At 36.9% G+C, this 15,151-nt stretch overlaps 1 protein-coding gene across 2 annotated transcripts in view; it reads right to left on the bottom strand.

The window, feature by feature from the left end:
* NCAM2 (neural cell adhesion molecule 2) overlaps window positions 1-15,151 on the bottom strand; it is a 550,011-nt gene that overhangs the window by 82,021 nt on the left and 452,839 nt on the right. For both annotated transcript variants that reach the window (XM_061134054.1, XM_061134055.1), the window contains exon 11: window positions 13,166-13,262. In XM_061134054.1, the coding sequence (XP_060990037.1) occupies window positions 13,166-13,262 (97 nt within the window). The remainder of the gene's footprint in view (window positions 1-13,165; window positions 13,263-15,151) is intronic.

Genomic DNA, 15,151 nt, shown 5'->3' on the forward strand with positions numbered 1-15,151 from the left:
CACATTGATTGTTCCACATAAGACTGACCCCATGTTGAGTGACTGTAACATCAATTAGGACTAAGCTGGGCATCACGGCAATAACATTTAGTTTGAGGACACATTTCAAAAGAAAAGGTTTTAAGTACTAGTGGAGGCTGGAAGAGCTTTCCAGGTGGTTCACAGGTAAAGAATCTGCCCGCCAATGCAGGAGATGTAGGTTTGATCCCAGGGTCAGGAAGATCCCCTGGAGTAGGAAATGGTAATCTGCTCTAGTATTCTTGCCTGGACAAGCCCATGGACAGAGGAGGCTGGTGGGATACTGCCCAGGGGTCGCAGAGTTGGACATGAGTGAGAGGCTGAGCACGCATGCAGAGAGAGAGAGAAGTGATTCTTCTGGGCTCCCACCTTTGACCCTATGGTATGTACACAGTTTGGGGTTCTTACCCTAAGTACAGAAGTATGCACCATTTGCTAAGCTGTACACTCTGACATGGTACGGAAAAAAAGTATAGGTGAGTGGGTATTTTTTCTATCTATTCTCAGACCTCTTAACTCGGTTTTCATTTATATTTATTTTTTGTTGGCCTCTTCTTTCTGTTACCTGACTAAAAAGAAAAGTGTGCTTGTAATTTGCAGCTCTAAAATCTTCCATCCTGATTTTATATGTCCAACCACCCACTGACTACTAAATTATGAATTTCTTGAGGAAAGGGAAAAAAAATATTTGATATATATAATTTTTACATGCAAGCATATATACATATATATATATACAAGATGTACTGTTGAAAAAAGTGATGGGCTATACTCAGGCCTCAGGAAATATATGATAAATTTTCATATTTGAAATATATGAAACAATTTTCACATATGAAATATATGATACAATTTTCAGCAATTAAAAATATGATATAGAGGTACAGACTTTGGCCAAGTGAATAGTGCCTGACATCTAAACTAACATCTCTAATTCTTCTCTCCACTTTCTCAATTGTTTTATAATCACATTCATTCTTGATCCTACCTCTGATATACACATCAGCATTTGTCACAAAGTTATTTTTATTTTTCTTGCATTTTAATTCTTAAGATGAGAAAATTCTGGGATATGGTGAAGGACAGGGAAGCCTAGCATGCTACAGTCCTTGATGTCGCAAAGAGTCAGATATCACTAAGCGGCTGAACAACAAAATCTTTTCATTCCTGCTTGCACTGTGAACTCCAAAACCCGTGCCCCATATGCTTCTTCCTGCAATGCCATTAGTGGCTCTCAGCTTCCTCTTCTATTGGACAGCCCACCAAGTTTGAATCCATATGGCATGGAAACACAAAATCAATCTTTCTAAAGCACCACTCTGATCACGTCACTTTCCTGAGGAGATATTCAAGAGCTTCCTCCTCTTTACAACCTCAAACTTAGACTTTTCCGTCTGGCTTTCAAGATCCTGAAATATCTAATCTCACTGGGTGTTAGATCACAAGCAGAAGATCACATTTTAAAAGATGATCAAACACAACCCAGTGTTTCAAATGGGGCTTGTGGATGTTGAATTTCATCTACAATGCTCCCATCATTGTTAGCATACCTTTGTAAATTACTTCTTAGATCCTTCCATCTCAATAACTAATGAATGCCACCTATCACTGAATGATTAAAAAGGATAATTGTACAAACACTTTATTTACATTTACTTTTCCTTTTCATCTCCACTAGTACCAACATAGGATTGGCCTGGATATATATCATCAGAATCTGTAAATCCAACGTCTGGTCTTTTGTCAGACATGTCTGTTAATCTTTTCCACAGTCAGTATTTTTCTCCCCAAAATGGAGATTAGAATAATGTCCATGCTAGGGATGTTACTTGCATTAAATAATGAAAAACATGTACACCAGAACCCGAAATAATAATATTGACACTAAGCACTTAGTAAATATCAGTCATCATAGTTTTGCTCTCCTTCCCTGAAAACCACATTCTTACTATCACTTTATTTTGTATCCATTGACATCTTTCAATATTCAGTCAAGTGTTAGGTAAAAGATACAATACTGAGATTCAGGTAGAAATATTTGCTGTGTATAATAGCAAAGAGTTGGTGTTACTGTCCAGGAGTCACATAGGAATAGTCTGTGAAGTTACTGTATAATTCTAGGCAAATGAAACTTATTTGGTATCAGTTTTCTTTTAAGTAATATGTTAATAATAACAGCATTAAAGTTGCTGTTGTGATGGTAAGTTAATGGGGATATATAACACAGGGTATTGACAAATATCATTCCACTTACCCTTTCTTTAAAACAGCCCTCAGTGTCTAAATAACATTGATACAAATTTTGATATTTAACCATATGTCTAAAGTCACAGTTTGATCAAAGTATAAAGGAGAAAACAAAAAGTCTTTCTTGGTAACCATTTTTACGTTATAACAGGTAAAGGAATAATAAGAGGAGTTGTTCCTCTGACTTTAATTCTGATAAAACAAAACAATACAATTAAACAATGAGAGAGTCATTTCCTAGATAAGTTGAAAAGAAGTCCAGGGGTCCCCAAGGAGAGAGGGGTCTGGAATTCTCAAGGAGGAAGAAAGGACAAACTTTTTTGTCCTACATTCCTTAGGATTATATAACAATAATGTATCCTGCTTGAGGACAGTCTCTGGAAAAAACCTTCTGGCTAATCCTGTTATCTTAAAATGTTAATTATGGGAGTAGGTCTAGTGAGGTCTTTACAACCTCTAGACATCCTTTATAACTCCATTGCTAACACTAGCAAGGGGGTACTCTTTCTGCCCCCTTCTGATGTCTATGTCAGAAGCTTTTTCTATCTCCTTTATACTTTAATAAAACTCTATTGCACAAAAGCTCTGAATGATCAACCCTTGTCTCTGGCCCCGAATTGAATTCTTTTCCTCTGGAGGCCAAGAATCCCGGCGTCTTTTTGTGGTTCAGCAACAACCTTTCATCTTGGGGGCTTGTCTGGGATTCTTCAGGACAAGGTAAGGATGCTTAGAGCTCTAGTTCTTTGTTCTCCTAGTGAACACATTTTCCGCTGTACTTTACTAACTCTACAGTGAGCTTGTGTGGATGAATGACTCACCCTGCGCAAAGCAAGTGAGGAGCCTTGCTCTATGGTTCCACGGTGACCTCATGAGACTTATGGCAGAAACCTGTTAGGGGTTTATACCGACCTGCCAATGCCAAGAGGCACCCAATGTCTCCTTCGGGAACCGATCAGAAATGGGCAAAGTGTGTGGACCAAACTCTCCTTTCTCAGTCAAACTTTTCGGTCTCTTTGACCATTTCATAACTCCTTGGGAATTAGAAGTACTAACCTAATTTGTCAGATCATAGACTTTCAAGGGGCTTGTGATCTATGCTGTTGCTATGTACTATGACTTAAGTCCCAAACTTGGATTGGTAGTCAGGAAGCGCCTAGCCTCGCTAGGAATTGAAAGTTCAGAAGTTAGATGGAGCTCTAGCTACAAGAGCATCTCTGAGGTTATACATACTCAGATTGGAACTGCAATGCGGTTTTTCCCTGTGGTAATGCTGGCTCTTAGTGGACCAGAGAAGGCTCTTACACTGGTGTGGTGATGCTTGGAAGGAATATTTCAGTTTTATGTTTGTACCGGTCTTACTGTGATCAGGAATATACTCAAGGTCATGCACAGGCACTCAGGTGACAAATGTTTCCCCCAGCGGTCTTAGCTTGGGAGGCATTCTGGAAGGTTACTTTGATTGCATCCTGGGTGGCATCAGAGGCAAGCAAGGTTTTAATGGTGAGGAGCTGGATGTCAGTCAGGGATGCCATTAGGTCTACCCCTGGTGCATCTCCATCCCGTCTTGGTGATAGAACCAGGAGGGATAAGTGCCTACATCGGTAAGGGACAGACTAAGTCCAAACAGGAAAGAAAAGCTTTGGTGTAAAGTTTGTCTACATCCCCCATCTATAGCAGGGAGAGACGCCTCCAGTAGAAAGATGGCTCTGGTTGCTTTTTTTCTCTCTTACAGATGGGAGCTAACAATTCTAGCCTCATTCCTTTGAACTGTATCCTGAAAAACTGGGATAGGTTTGATCTCCAGGGCTTAAAGAAGACACACTTGGTCTTCCTATGTGATACTGCATGGCCACAGTACCCACTGGAGGATGGTGAACAGTGGCCAGTTGGAGGGTCCCTTAAGTATAATACTGTTTTATAATTATATCACTTCTGTAGAAAACTAGGGAAAGGTGATCTTAAAAGATTTCTCACTCATTCAGCTCCAGATATCCACCATAAGCTATTAAAACGGGCATATGGACCAAATCAGTCTTTAGATAATCTCTTACAACTGGCTCAGCCAGTTTATTATCATAGGGAATATGAGGAAAAGAAAGAAAGGCAGAAAAAGACAAAGGAACGGGTTGAAGCCCTTGCAATGGCTATAAGAACCATTCTTAAACAGCCTGAAAAAAATGCCCAGAGGGACCCAGTTGAAAAGGAATGGGCTTGCTATTACTACGGAAAGGAGGGGCACCTCAAGCAGGATTGTCCTCAGGCATCTAAGCCGCCCCCGGCTCCATGTCTGGTCTGGAAAGGACCACACAGGAAGAGAGACTGCCCCCAGAGGCGTAGGTTTCAGGGGTTAGACTCTCAAGACAATCAGGACTGAAGATGCCTGGGGGGGTCCCCACACAAGCTCCCATCCTAATTACACCTGAGGAACCCCAGGTATTAATAACTGTGGGGGGGCAATCCATCCATTTCCTTTTAGACACGGGCAACTTACTCTGTGCTTACTGAAGCCCCTGGCCCACTTTCTTCCCAATTTGCTTCCGTAATGGGACTCTCTGGACGAGCCAAAAGGTATTACTTCAGTTCTTCTGTAAGTTGTAACTGGGATTCAGTGCTATTTTCACACGAGTTTCTGATTGTGTCAGAGTCTCCCTCACCCCTTTTAGGGAGGGATATACTGAGCAAAGCCCATGCCTCTGTTTTCATGAATATGGAGCCCTCCCTTTCTCTCCCTTTAATTGCACAAAATGTAAATCCTGGAGTATGGGCTGATGGAAAATCTGTGGGTCGAGCACAAAATGCTATTCCTGTAGTCATCAAGCTCAAAGACCCACACTTATTCCCACATAAGAAGCAGTATCCACTGAAACCTGAGGTTGAGGAAGGGTTAAAACCCATCATTGAGAATTTAAAGGAGCAGAGACTATTAATCCCGGCTTCTTTTTGTGGTTCAGCAACAACCTTTCAATAGAAAGGAACTAGTACATAAAATTAGAGTATAAACAACCTGATGAATAAGGAAGAGAGGGTGATAAGCAGATATATATGTGTATATATATATATATACACACATAGATATTTGGAAACAAATTCAAAACAATACATCAAATATTATGTTCCCCTGTCTAACAACAAAAAACACATTCTAAAGTGAAGATACTCCCTATAAAGCAGACTCTTGAAGCACATGCCCAAAGATATTCATGTGGAAGAATAGAGAGTTGAAGAATATAATGTACTTGCAAAGGATATCTTGGATAAGTAAATTTTTAAAAAACATTTTAAACTTGATGATGAATCATGAGATTAAAAAACAGTATTTCTTCAGGAGTCAGGATAAGGTAGGGGCTTATAGAAATCATCATATTCGTTCACTCAAATTGTACCCTATCACTTCTGGATTCATGGAAGTCCAACCTCTGATTTTTCCAAGGTCAAACCCTTCATCTCAGAATGATATTACTTTTACTTTTCTGCAGAACCCTGTGTCATCAGGGAGCTCTTCTCTTTCTTTTATTTTTCTTTGGCCTTTCAGTCCCTCTTTCTTCTCTGTCTTATTACAATGAATTAAAAAGATCTCCCAAATGACAAACTTTCTGCAGTTGTACTCTCTTCTCAGACAACCAGCTCTTCTTTAGTTTCCCTATCACACAACTTAGCTGTTTCGAGCTAAGTTGTTTCCCAACATCTTTACTTCTGAAACTTTGGTTCCCTGGATTGCTGGGAAGATGGCAATTAAGATACAGTGGTTCAGATTCATTGACTCAGCTCCTTCCCCACCAGTGAGGGTGTCGTACCGCTTAACTTAGATCAAACAGAATAATTTGGTATTTGTCAATCTCGTAAGATTTTTAAAATATTTTTCTAAATATTCTAAATATTTGTAATCAATTTTTCTAAAATGGTGTTTGAATCCTTACCTCAAATACTTTCTGATGATACCCCTCCTCCATTTCTGTCACTATGCCTCTTTACCAAAAGAAATGGAAGGCTAAAACCTTTATTCCCCAGGCTCACTTTGTGCTATGGTTGTGATCAGCATAAAGGCTCTTAGGATGAAAGGCACATCTTAGTGGTTTAACATGCTGGACGGGTGTGAGTCCCATTCCTATTCTTCTGAGGAGGTGCACGTTGACAAGAGGACATAAAGATGTGGATAACAGAAGTACCTGAACTCCTTACTCCACAGTCCATTCACTTTCTGGTGCCAGGGGCTGTGAAATCAGCAGAAGGGTAGCTTGACGGCAGAGTTTCCTGACCTCTGGTGAGTAGTTGCAGACTTGACTTTGGACCTCACTTGAGGTACATTATGACCTTGAAGTCAGAAGACAGGTGGCTATCTCATGCTTTCCCTCTCCCCTGCTTCTCAAATAATTTCATAATCACTCATTTCTCCATGTTAAAGTGGCCACATTATTTATAATAAATTTTATATATTTTTCCTATTTCAGTTGTGAGCTTAATCTAACATTATAGCCAATCTGTAGCACATCTGAAACTGCAAATTCCTCATTTCATTACCCATCTGGTTTGCTCCGAATGCCAAATCAAATCATTATTCTATTGATCTTTTAACATTATGTGATCACACATGTTTAAAATTTTCTCCTCACAGGTAGTGACACTAACCTTCTGAATAATTGTTTTCAATTTTATTTGTTCATTTACTTTTATAACTATCAGTTAAACTACAGCCTGGCGGGCTGCAGTCCATGGGGTTGTAAAGAGTGAACACGACAGAGCGGCAAAGCACATACACACGACTATGACTCATAAGCAAATAAAATGAAGCATTTTCAACATTCAATAATTTATACATTCAATAATTCATCTAAATCTACTATAAGCCAGGTGATTTTTGAAGACAAAAGTTTTCCTTATAGTATAGGAAAAAAGAGAAAGATGTAGATTTTTCAGGTTCAGTTCAGTTCAGTTCAGTCGCTTAGTCATGTTCGACTCTTTGCGACCCCATGAATCCCAGCACGCCAGGCCTCCCTGTCCAACACCAACTCCCGCAGATTACTCAAACTCATGTCTATCGAATCAGTGATGCCATCCAGCCATCTCATCCTCTGTCGGCCCCTTCTCCTCCTGCCCCCAATCCCTCCCAGCATCAGGGTCTTTTCCAATAAGTCAACTCTTCACATGAGGTGGCCAAAGTATTGGAGTTTCAGCTTCAGCATCAGTCCTTCCAATGAACACCCAGGACTGATCTTTAGGATGGACTGGTTAGATATCCCAAAACTGATTATGTAAGAGAAACTTAGTTTTATATTTAGTTGAAGAAAGTGTGTCTTCCAATGAACTGATTTCAACCTGCTTTTACATTTTATGGAACAAGGGTCTAGATAAAATGTAGTCAGGGTACAAGGGCAAGTAGATTGACTATAATTACATATCAACATATCAACAGAATTCTGTTCAATTGATCCAACTTAACCTGTAAGAAGGTCTCTATTCTTAAAAATGACTTGCATAGGCTTAACCATGACATAGGTGAAAATACAAATGACTGCTTCATGATATTTGTGAATTAAATCAAGCTTGGAAAGACAGCAAAAATATTGGAGTTGACAGGATCTCAGTAGGTTAAAAGGATGAGCTCAAATGGACAAGATGAACTTTAATAGGGGTAAGTACAGAGTCCTGAACTGAGGTTAAAACAAATCAGTTATGAAGCATAGCATGGGAGACCTCACTTAATAGCAGCTTGTGTGAAAAAAAGATGTAGGAAAAAGACTTGAAGGAAAAAAGTGGCAAATCAAGTAAAATTTGTGAATCGTTTAATAAAATACAATGTCCATAATACACAAGATCGTTATCCCACTATCAGATACTACTGTGCATTCATCATCTATGATGTCCTAGAATTAGCCAGTTTTAAAAAGAGACCTAGTTACTCTCAATGTCTGAATCTTTGTGACCCCAAGGACTGCAGCTCGCATGCTTCCCTGTCCTTCACTATTTCCTGGAGTTTGCTCAAATTCATGGCCATTGAGTCAGTGACTCTATATAATTATCTCATCTTCTGCTACCATTTCCACCATTTGCCTTCAATCTTTCCCTAGCTCAGCTGGTGAAGAATCTGCCTGCAATGCGGGAGACCTGGGTTCAATCCCTGGGTTGGGAAGATCCCCTGGAGAAGGAAAAGGCTACCCACTCCAGTATTCTGTCTGGAGAATTCACTGGACTATATAGTCCATGGGGTCGCAAAGAGTCAGACACGACTGAGTGACTTTCACACACACACTTTCCCAGCATCAGGGTCTTTTTCCAATGAGCCCAGTCTTCACATCATGTGGCCAAAGTATTGGAGCTTTAGCTTCAACATCAGTCCTTGCAATGAATACTTTGGGTTGATTTCCTTTAGGAGTGACTGGCTTGATCTCCTTGCTGTCCAAGGGATTCTCAAGAGTTTCTCCAGCACCACAATCCAAAAGTATCAAATTTTTGGTGCTCAGCCTTCTTTAGGGTCCAACTCTCACATCTGTACTTGACTACTGGAAAAACCATAGCTTTCACTACACTCTTAGTGAGGAATGATACTTAAAAACTAAGATCTGGCTGCCAAGCGTGCTCTTTTGTTATTGGGATGTTGTAGCTCTCAAGTTCTCTCAGGGTGTAGAATTATCTTAAAAATTATTTTCTAAATCACAGTCCTGGCCAAAAGGCTCCCCGTAGAAGCGGTTGAACACAAATGCACACCCATCCACTTCTTTCTCTACCCAGCTATGTACATAAGCCCAGAGTACCCCCAAGACCCAATCATTAGCTCTGGATCATTCTAATTTTTGCATTTACTGATCTCTTCCCCAAAGGCGAGATAATTCTATTGGTTTTATTAGCCATGCTATATTAGCCATGCTAACCCTACAAACTTGGCAGAAATTAATTATTCATCACTGCCCCCATTTCTTTTTTTTTTTTTTTTTTTAATTTTTTTATTAGTTGGAGGCTAATTACTTCACAACATTTCAGTGGGTTTTGTCATACATTGATATGAATCAGCCATGGATTTACACGTCTTCCCCATCCCAATCCCCGCTCCCACCTCCCTCTCCACCCGATTCCTCTCGAAACATCCCACCCTCGCCTTCTCCCAGAGAGTTCAAAAGTCTGTTCTGTATTTCTGTGTCTCTTTTTCTGTTTTGCATATAGGGTTATCGTTACCATCTTTCTAAATTCCATATATATGTGTTAGTATGCTGTAATGTTCTTTATCTTTCTGGCTTACTTCACTCTGTATAAGGGGCTCCAGCTTCATCCATCTCATTAGGACTGGTTCAAATGAATTCTTTTTATTGGCTGAGTAATATTCCATGGTGTATATGTACCACAGCTTCCTTATCCATTCGTCTGCTGATGGGCATCTAGGTTGCTTCCATGTCCTGGCTATTATAAACAGTGCTGTGATGAACATTGGGGTGCACGTGTCTCTTTCAGATCTGGTTTCCTCAGTGTGTATGCCCAGAAGTGGGATTGCTGGCTCATATGGCAGTTCTATTTCCAGTTTTTTAAGAAATCTCCACACTGTTTTCCATAGCGGCTGTACTAGTTTGCATTCCCACCAACAGTGTAAGAGGGTTCCCTTTTCTCCACACCCTCTCCAGCATTTATTGCTTGTAGACTTTTGGACAGCAGCCATCCTGACTGGCGTGTAATGGTACCTCATTGTGGTTTTTATTTGCATTTCTCTGATAATGAGTGATGTTGAGCATCTTTTCATGTGTTTGTTAGCCATCTGTATGTCTTCTTTGGAGAAATGTCTGTTCAGTTCTTTGGCCCATTTTTTGATTGGGTCATTTATTTTTCTGGAATTGAGCTGCAGGAGTTGCTTGTATATTTTTGAGATTAATCCTTTGTCTGTTTCTTCATTTGCTATTATTTTCTCCCATTCTGAGGGCTGTCTTTTCACCTTACTTATAGTTTCCTTTGTAGTGAAAAAGCTTTTAAGTTTCATTAGGTCCCATTTGTTTATTTTTGCTTTTATTTCCAATATTCTGGGAGGTGGGTCATAGAGGATCTTGCTGTGATTTATGTCGGAGAGTGTTTTGCCTATGTTCTCCTCTAGAAAACCCTCCTTACTCTGATCAGCTTCCCATTCTCTTCTCAGGGTTGCTGTCTCTGTTTTAAAACAGGCACATCCTTTTACCGAGCCTGAGCTCCAACACCTCACACTGAACAAATGAAAACCGTTTAACTCCATTCACTACATTCAATGTCAAACATCATATGCTGGGTTGCCGTGCCCTACCCCATCCGCATAAAAATGCCCAGTTTGCTCAGATGTGAAAAATGAAAGTGAAAGTGTTAGTCACTCAGCCGTGTTCGACTCTTTGCGACCCCATGGACTGTAGCCCATCAGGCTCCTCTGCCCATGGAACTCTCCAGGCAAGAATACTGCAGTGGATTGCCTCCATTTCTTTCCAGGGGATGTTTCCAACCCAAGGTTTGAACCTGGGTCGCCTGCATTGTAGGCAAATTGTTTACCATCTGAGCCACCAGGGAAGCCAGATGTTAGGATATAATTATTCAGGAGGGAAAAAAAAGGAAGGAAGAAAGGAAGGAGGGAAGGGAAGAATACAGAATATATTTTTGAAATTAAAAATGTAGCTTTTTCTTTTCTCACTGTATATGTAGTACAAAATTTCACCCTAATTTGCCTGCTTTAATTTATCATTCTTTAGGAGCAAAGTAATATGTTACAGGGTAAAATATGATAAGTCAAATGATCTTGACCTTTTACTAGGTCACATAGGCCAATGAAATATTAAACTGTGGTATTAACAAATATTTTGAAATATTTCAATTTCTATATAATGTTTCTCATATTTTATTTAATATCAAATTATACATTCAGTGTTTGAATTCTGTAGGAAAGACTAAATGTTATAAGCACTAAATAAAGGAGTCTCATCAAAGGAATTATATTTAGTAATGTTGATATTTAGATGTATGTTTCCTACCCAAGACACAGTGTCCAATTCATTTTTATATGTTCATAACAATTTCTGTTGAATGAATCTTTTTCTGAAACAAAGTTTTAGCCTGTATTCATCACAAACTTTTGGAATATGAGGACAATTGGAGCATTTGTTATAGTTCCAATGATATAATAACTCATCATGAATACACATTTTCTAATTTTATCATGTTAGTTGCTCAGTCATGTTTGACTCATTGTGACTCCATGCTTTTTAATTATAATTGGAAAGAGGGAAACTCACTAATTTCATAGATTCATTAGAAGGATATGTATAAAATATCTTAATGAAAAATATTACTGTAATATGAGATATGAAACAGATATTATGTAATGAATTTAATAAGACTTTAAATCTCATCAGTATAATGTTCTATATTTCATAGTTTCTTGAATTATGAATTTCCAAAAACTAAAAAAAATAAGAAAAGGTCATTTATCAAGTTCTACCTTATAGAAAATGAGGTCATTTTTCAAAAAGGCAATATGTAATAGTACATCAATGTTAATATAATTATATTAGCTATAATATATATAGTAATCATATGTCTAGCTATTATTTATAAATAGTTTCTACTCATTACAAAGACATTTGCCTAATTTTCTAAAGCTTGGAATTAACATGAGTAGTGGATGCTTCTCATCACTACAGTTAATACTTCAATTTATTATAAATGAATTTGATGTGATTTAACACATTTCATTTCCTAGAATTTAGTTTGCTTGTACAAAGATTTATTCATATGCCTAACTGCATGCAGTCTACTTCCAATGATTTTCATTGAGATTAGTTTTCTAATGACTTCCTGGTAGACAGTACACACTTGTTTATATTCTCCCTTATTTCATCATTTTCTGCCTCTTTTCCTTTCTATCTTAACTCCCTATAATCTTAATTTTTTCCTTATCGTTTCCTTCCCTAAAACCTTTCCACAGAGTCCTTCTCTTCCTTTACCCCTAATATAGTAAAATAAAACTTGAATTGGAGAAGAGCAGGTTTTCCAGTTACATAATAATTTGATTATTATTAGCTTCATAACTTTTAAATTTCCCTTTTGATCTTCACAACTAATGAGTTTAAGATATATCTACATATCAAAAGAAATACTTCATAACAATACAAAATTACAGTTACATAATTTAACTTTTCTTTGAAAAAGTTTTAAAATATTTTCATGGAAGTTGTTTATTCTATTAAAATATAATATTACAGTGATTTTCTGATATTTCTCTACCTGGACCTAGAAGATAATAAATTATATTTACATCATCTGAACTTTGCAAAGTATAAAAATGGATATTTTCATATTTCTAATTGGTCTTGTACTGATGGCAAAATCTATATGTGTTTATATAAACACATAAATATAAATATATATAATATAAAGGAAAACATAGCTAGATTTCTAGTTAAGGTAAACTTTAATCTGCACAATATTATATCTATACATTTTAAGCTTTAAGGAAAGAACTGGAATGCTTTTATATATACAACATGAAACATATTTCAGCAAGTTACATAACTCTAAATTTTAACAATAAAGTTACTATTTATTCTTTCAATTTTAGAATTTTAAAACAGATTAATTTTATTTTCTCTAAAGGTATATTTTATTGCTATTTTTTGACAAGACTCTTACTTTACATGAATATAGTTTGATTTCTTAAGACATATGTTTTTCCTAACACTTTCGTAGATGTGTCATATATAAAGTTGGGGGAATCAGAATCAGAATGAAAATTAATCTTGATTACTGAATACAATCTAAGTCCTCACTGTATCATATAGAACTGTTACAATTTTTTAAGCACCAGTTCTATCTTTCTCCTAGTAACCTGTATCAGGATTATGAAAATATAAAAACTATTTACTTTAGGAAATATTTTATGAGATATCAGAAATTACTGCATTATACTTACCAGCCAAAGCAAGAATATACTCTTGAAATCTTGTTCCTATACGATTAGTAGCTGTGCAATTATATCGTCCAAAGTCATTATCGGATGTAGGTGCGATCTAAAATAATTATAATAATAAAAGTTTCACAATTTTAAAGCAATATCACAGAAGTTTTAAAATAGTCTCTTGCATCACTACCATCTTCATATATATACAATTACTGACAACTCCTTGCCATAGCTCTTTTTTCTGTATCAAGTAAGCATTCTCTCTTTTTAAGATATAATCCATAGTTCTGTACTATCCATGTGTGTGCGTGTGCTTAGCCGTTCAGTCCTGTTCTACTCTTTGTGACCCCGTGGACTCTAACCCATCACAGGACCAGGTAAATTACAGTTAGTCTATTGATTTCTTAAGTAGATAAATACTACCATTTTGTTACATATATTGAAGAGAAAAATCATTAGATATTGATATATGTAAAGTTCAGAAATTAGAACAGATTGAAAAATATGTATTCTGCAGTTGCTACAAACTTGACTTTGAAAACAGGAATCATGTAACAAAAGCATTGTTAACTTTGTTTTCTACCTTGCTGTCTCCAATCAGGCAGGTTTAAAATTCAAGGAAGGTTCAAAATATGACAGCTTTCTCTTCCTCTTATGATTTTTTTAAAAATAAAATATTAAGAAAGGGTGAGGATCTATTTAAAATAAAAATCTTTCCAGGAAGGTATTTTGCAAGAAAATATTTCCCAGTGTACCAATCCCTGTTGGCAGGCACATTATCTTGACACCTAATAACAGTATCTTGCCCCTACTGCTGTTCAATTCCTATCATTCTCTTTCAGTTTAGGTGTAAAATAGTTGACCTCAGTCCTTACACATTTGAAATACATAATTAAGTTAACCTTCTTGGATTCTATTGTTGAACAGTGGGACCAACCCTGTAATTCTAATGTACCAAAATTCTGAAGTATCAATTCAGAAAAGAGATTTGGTGATCGTAAAGATATAATTTTCAATTCCAGTAACTATTATTAAGAGAGAATAAGCTTACAACGGAGTTGCTGCTAATTTCAAGTCTATCCCAAAACGGGGAAATGGTTTTGGGATAATGGGAGGCTATTAACTAAAAGTGCAATTTGGAAGTCCATTGAAGATGATAATTCTGAAAGGGTACAAAAAGTGGTGTCATTCATTTTCTAGTCAGCTGTCTATCTAGGAATAGATCATAGCTTTAAGGATTAGAAACTTTAACAGCTCATATATAAGTACTTTTAAGTGACTAAAATATTAATTTTTCATACATTCAGGTTATAATAAACTAGGTTAACTTACCTAGAAAATAATTTTACTACTCAGAAAGAAATTTTACTAAAAAATATCTTTATTCTACAGATATATGAGAAAGCCATTTGTATATCCCAAAGGGAAGAATGTGTACTGAATAAAGGCAATGCAAATGCAGGATGGCCCTGACAAAGAATCCTGACTATTGTACAGTACCTCAAGACCAACAAAGTAACTTAAATATACCTATTTTAACTGGAACACATTTTAAAAGGCTCAGTTCAGCTTTGCTTTTATGTTCCTGGGAGCTCACTTATCAAAAGAAAAAGGCTTTGTAATTCTAACTCAAATAAGTTATCTCTTTATCGTGCTCTATGATTAACAAATAGAGAAACTATCCCTAGTAGCACAGACCATTAAAAAAACACAGGTCAGACAACTGGGCCAAATCATGTCCCCTCCAGCCTATTTAGTGTATTCTAGGAAAGCAGCAAAGTCCAATAAGTGGTTTTCAAAAGTTCAATGCCAGCACAGTGAAATAATAGATAATTTTATAAAAATACATAATAATATATAACAGAGGTATATAATTCATATTTATTTAACATATATTCATATTAACTATGTTTGGTATATAAAATATTCATTCAATAAGTACTAGAAACATCTACTTATGATACTACTTCTTCATATTTTAATATGCAGTTAAAATAA

This window comes from Dama dama, chromosome 31 (assembly GCF_033118175.1).
Source record: "Dama dama isolate Ldn47 chromosome 31, ASM3311817v1, whole genome shotgun sequence".
Lineage (NCBI taxonomy): Eukaryota > Metazoa > Chordata > Mammalia > Artiodactyla > Cervidae > Dama > Dama dama.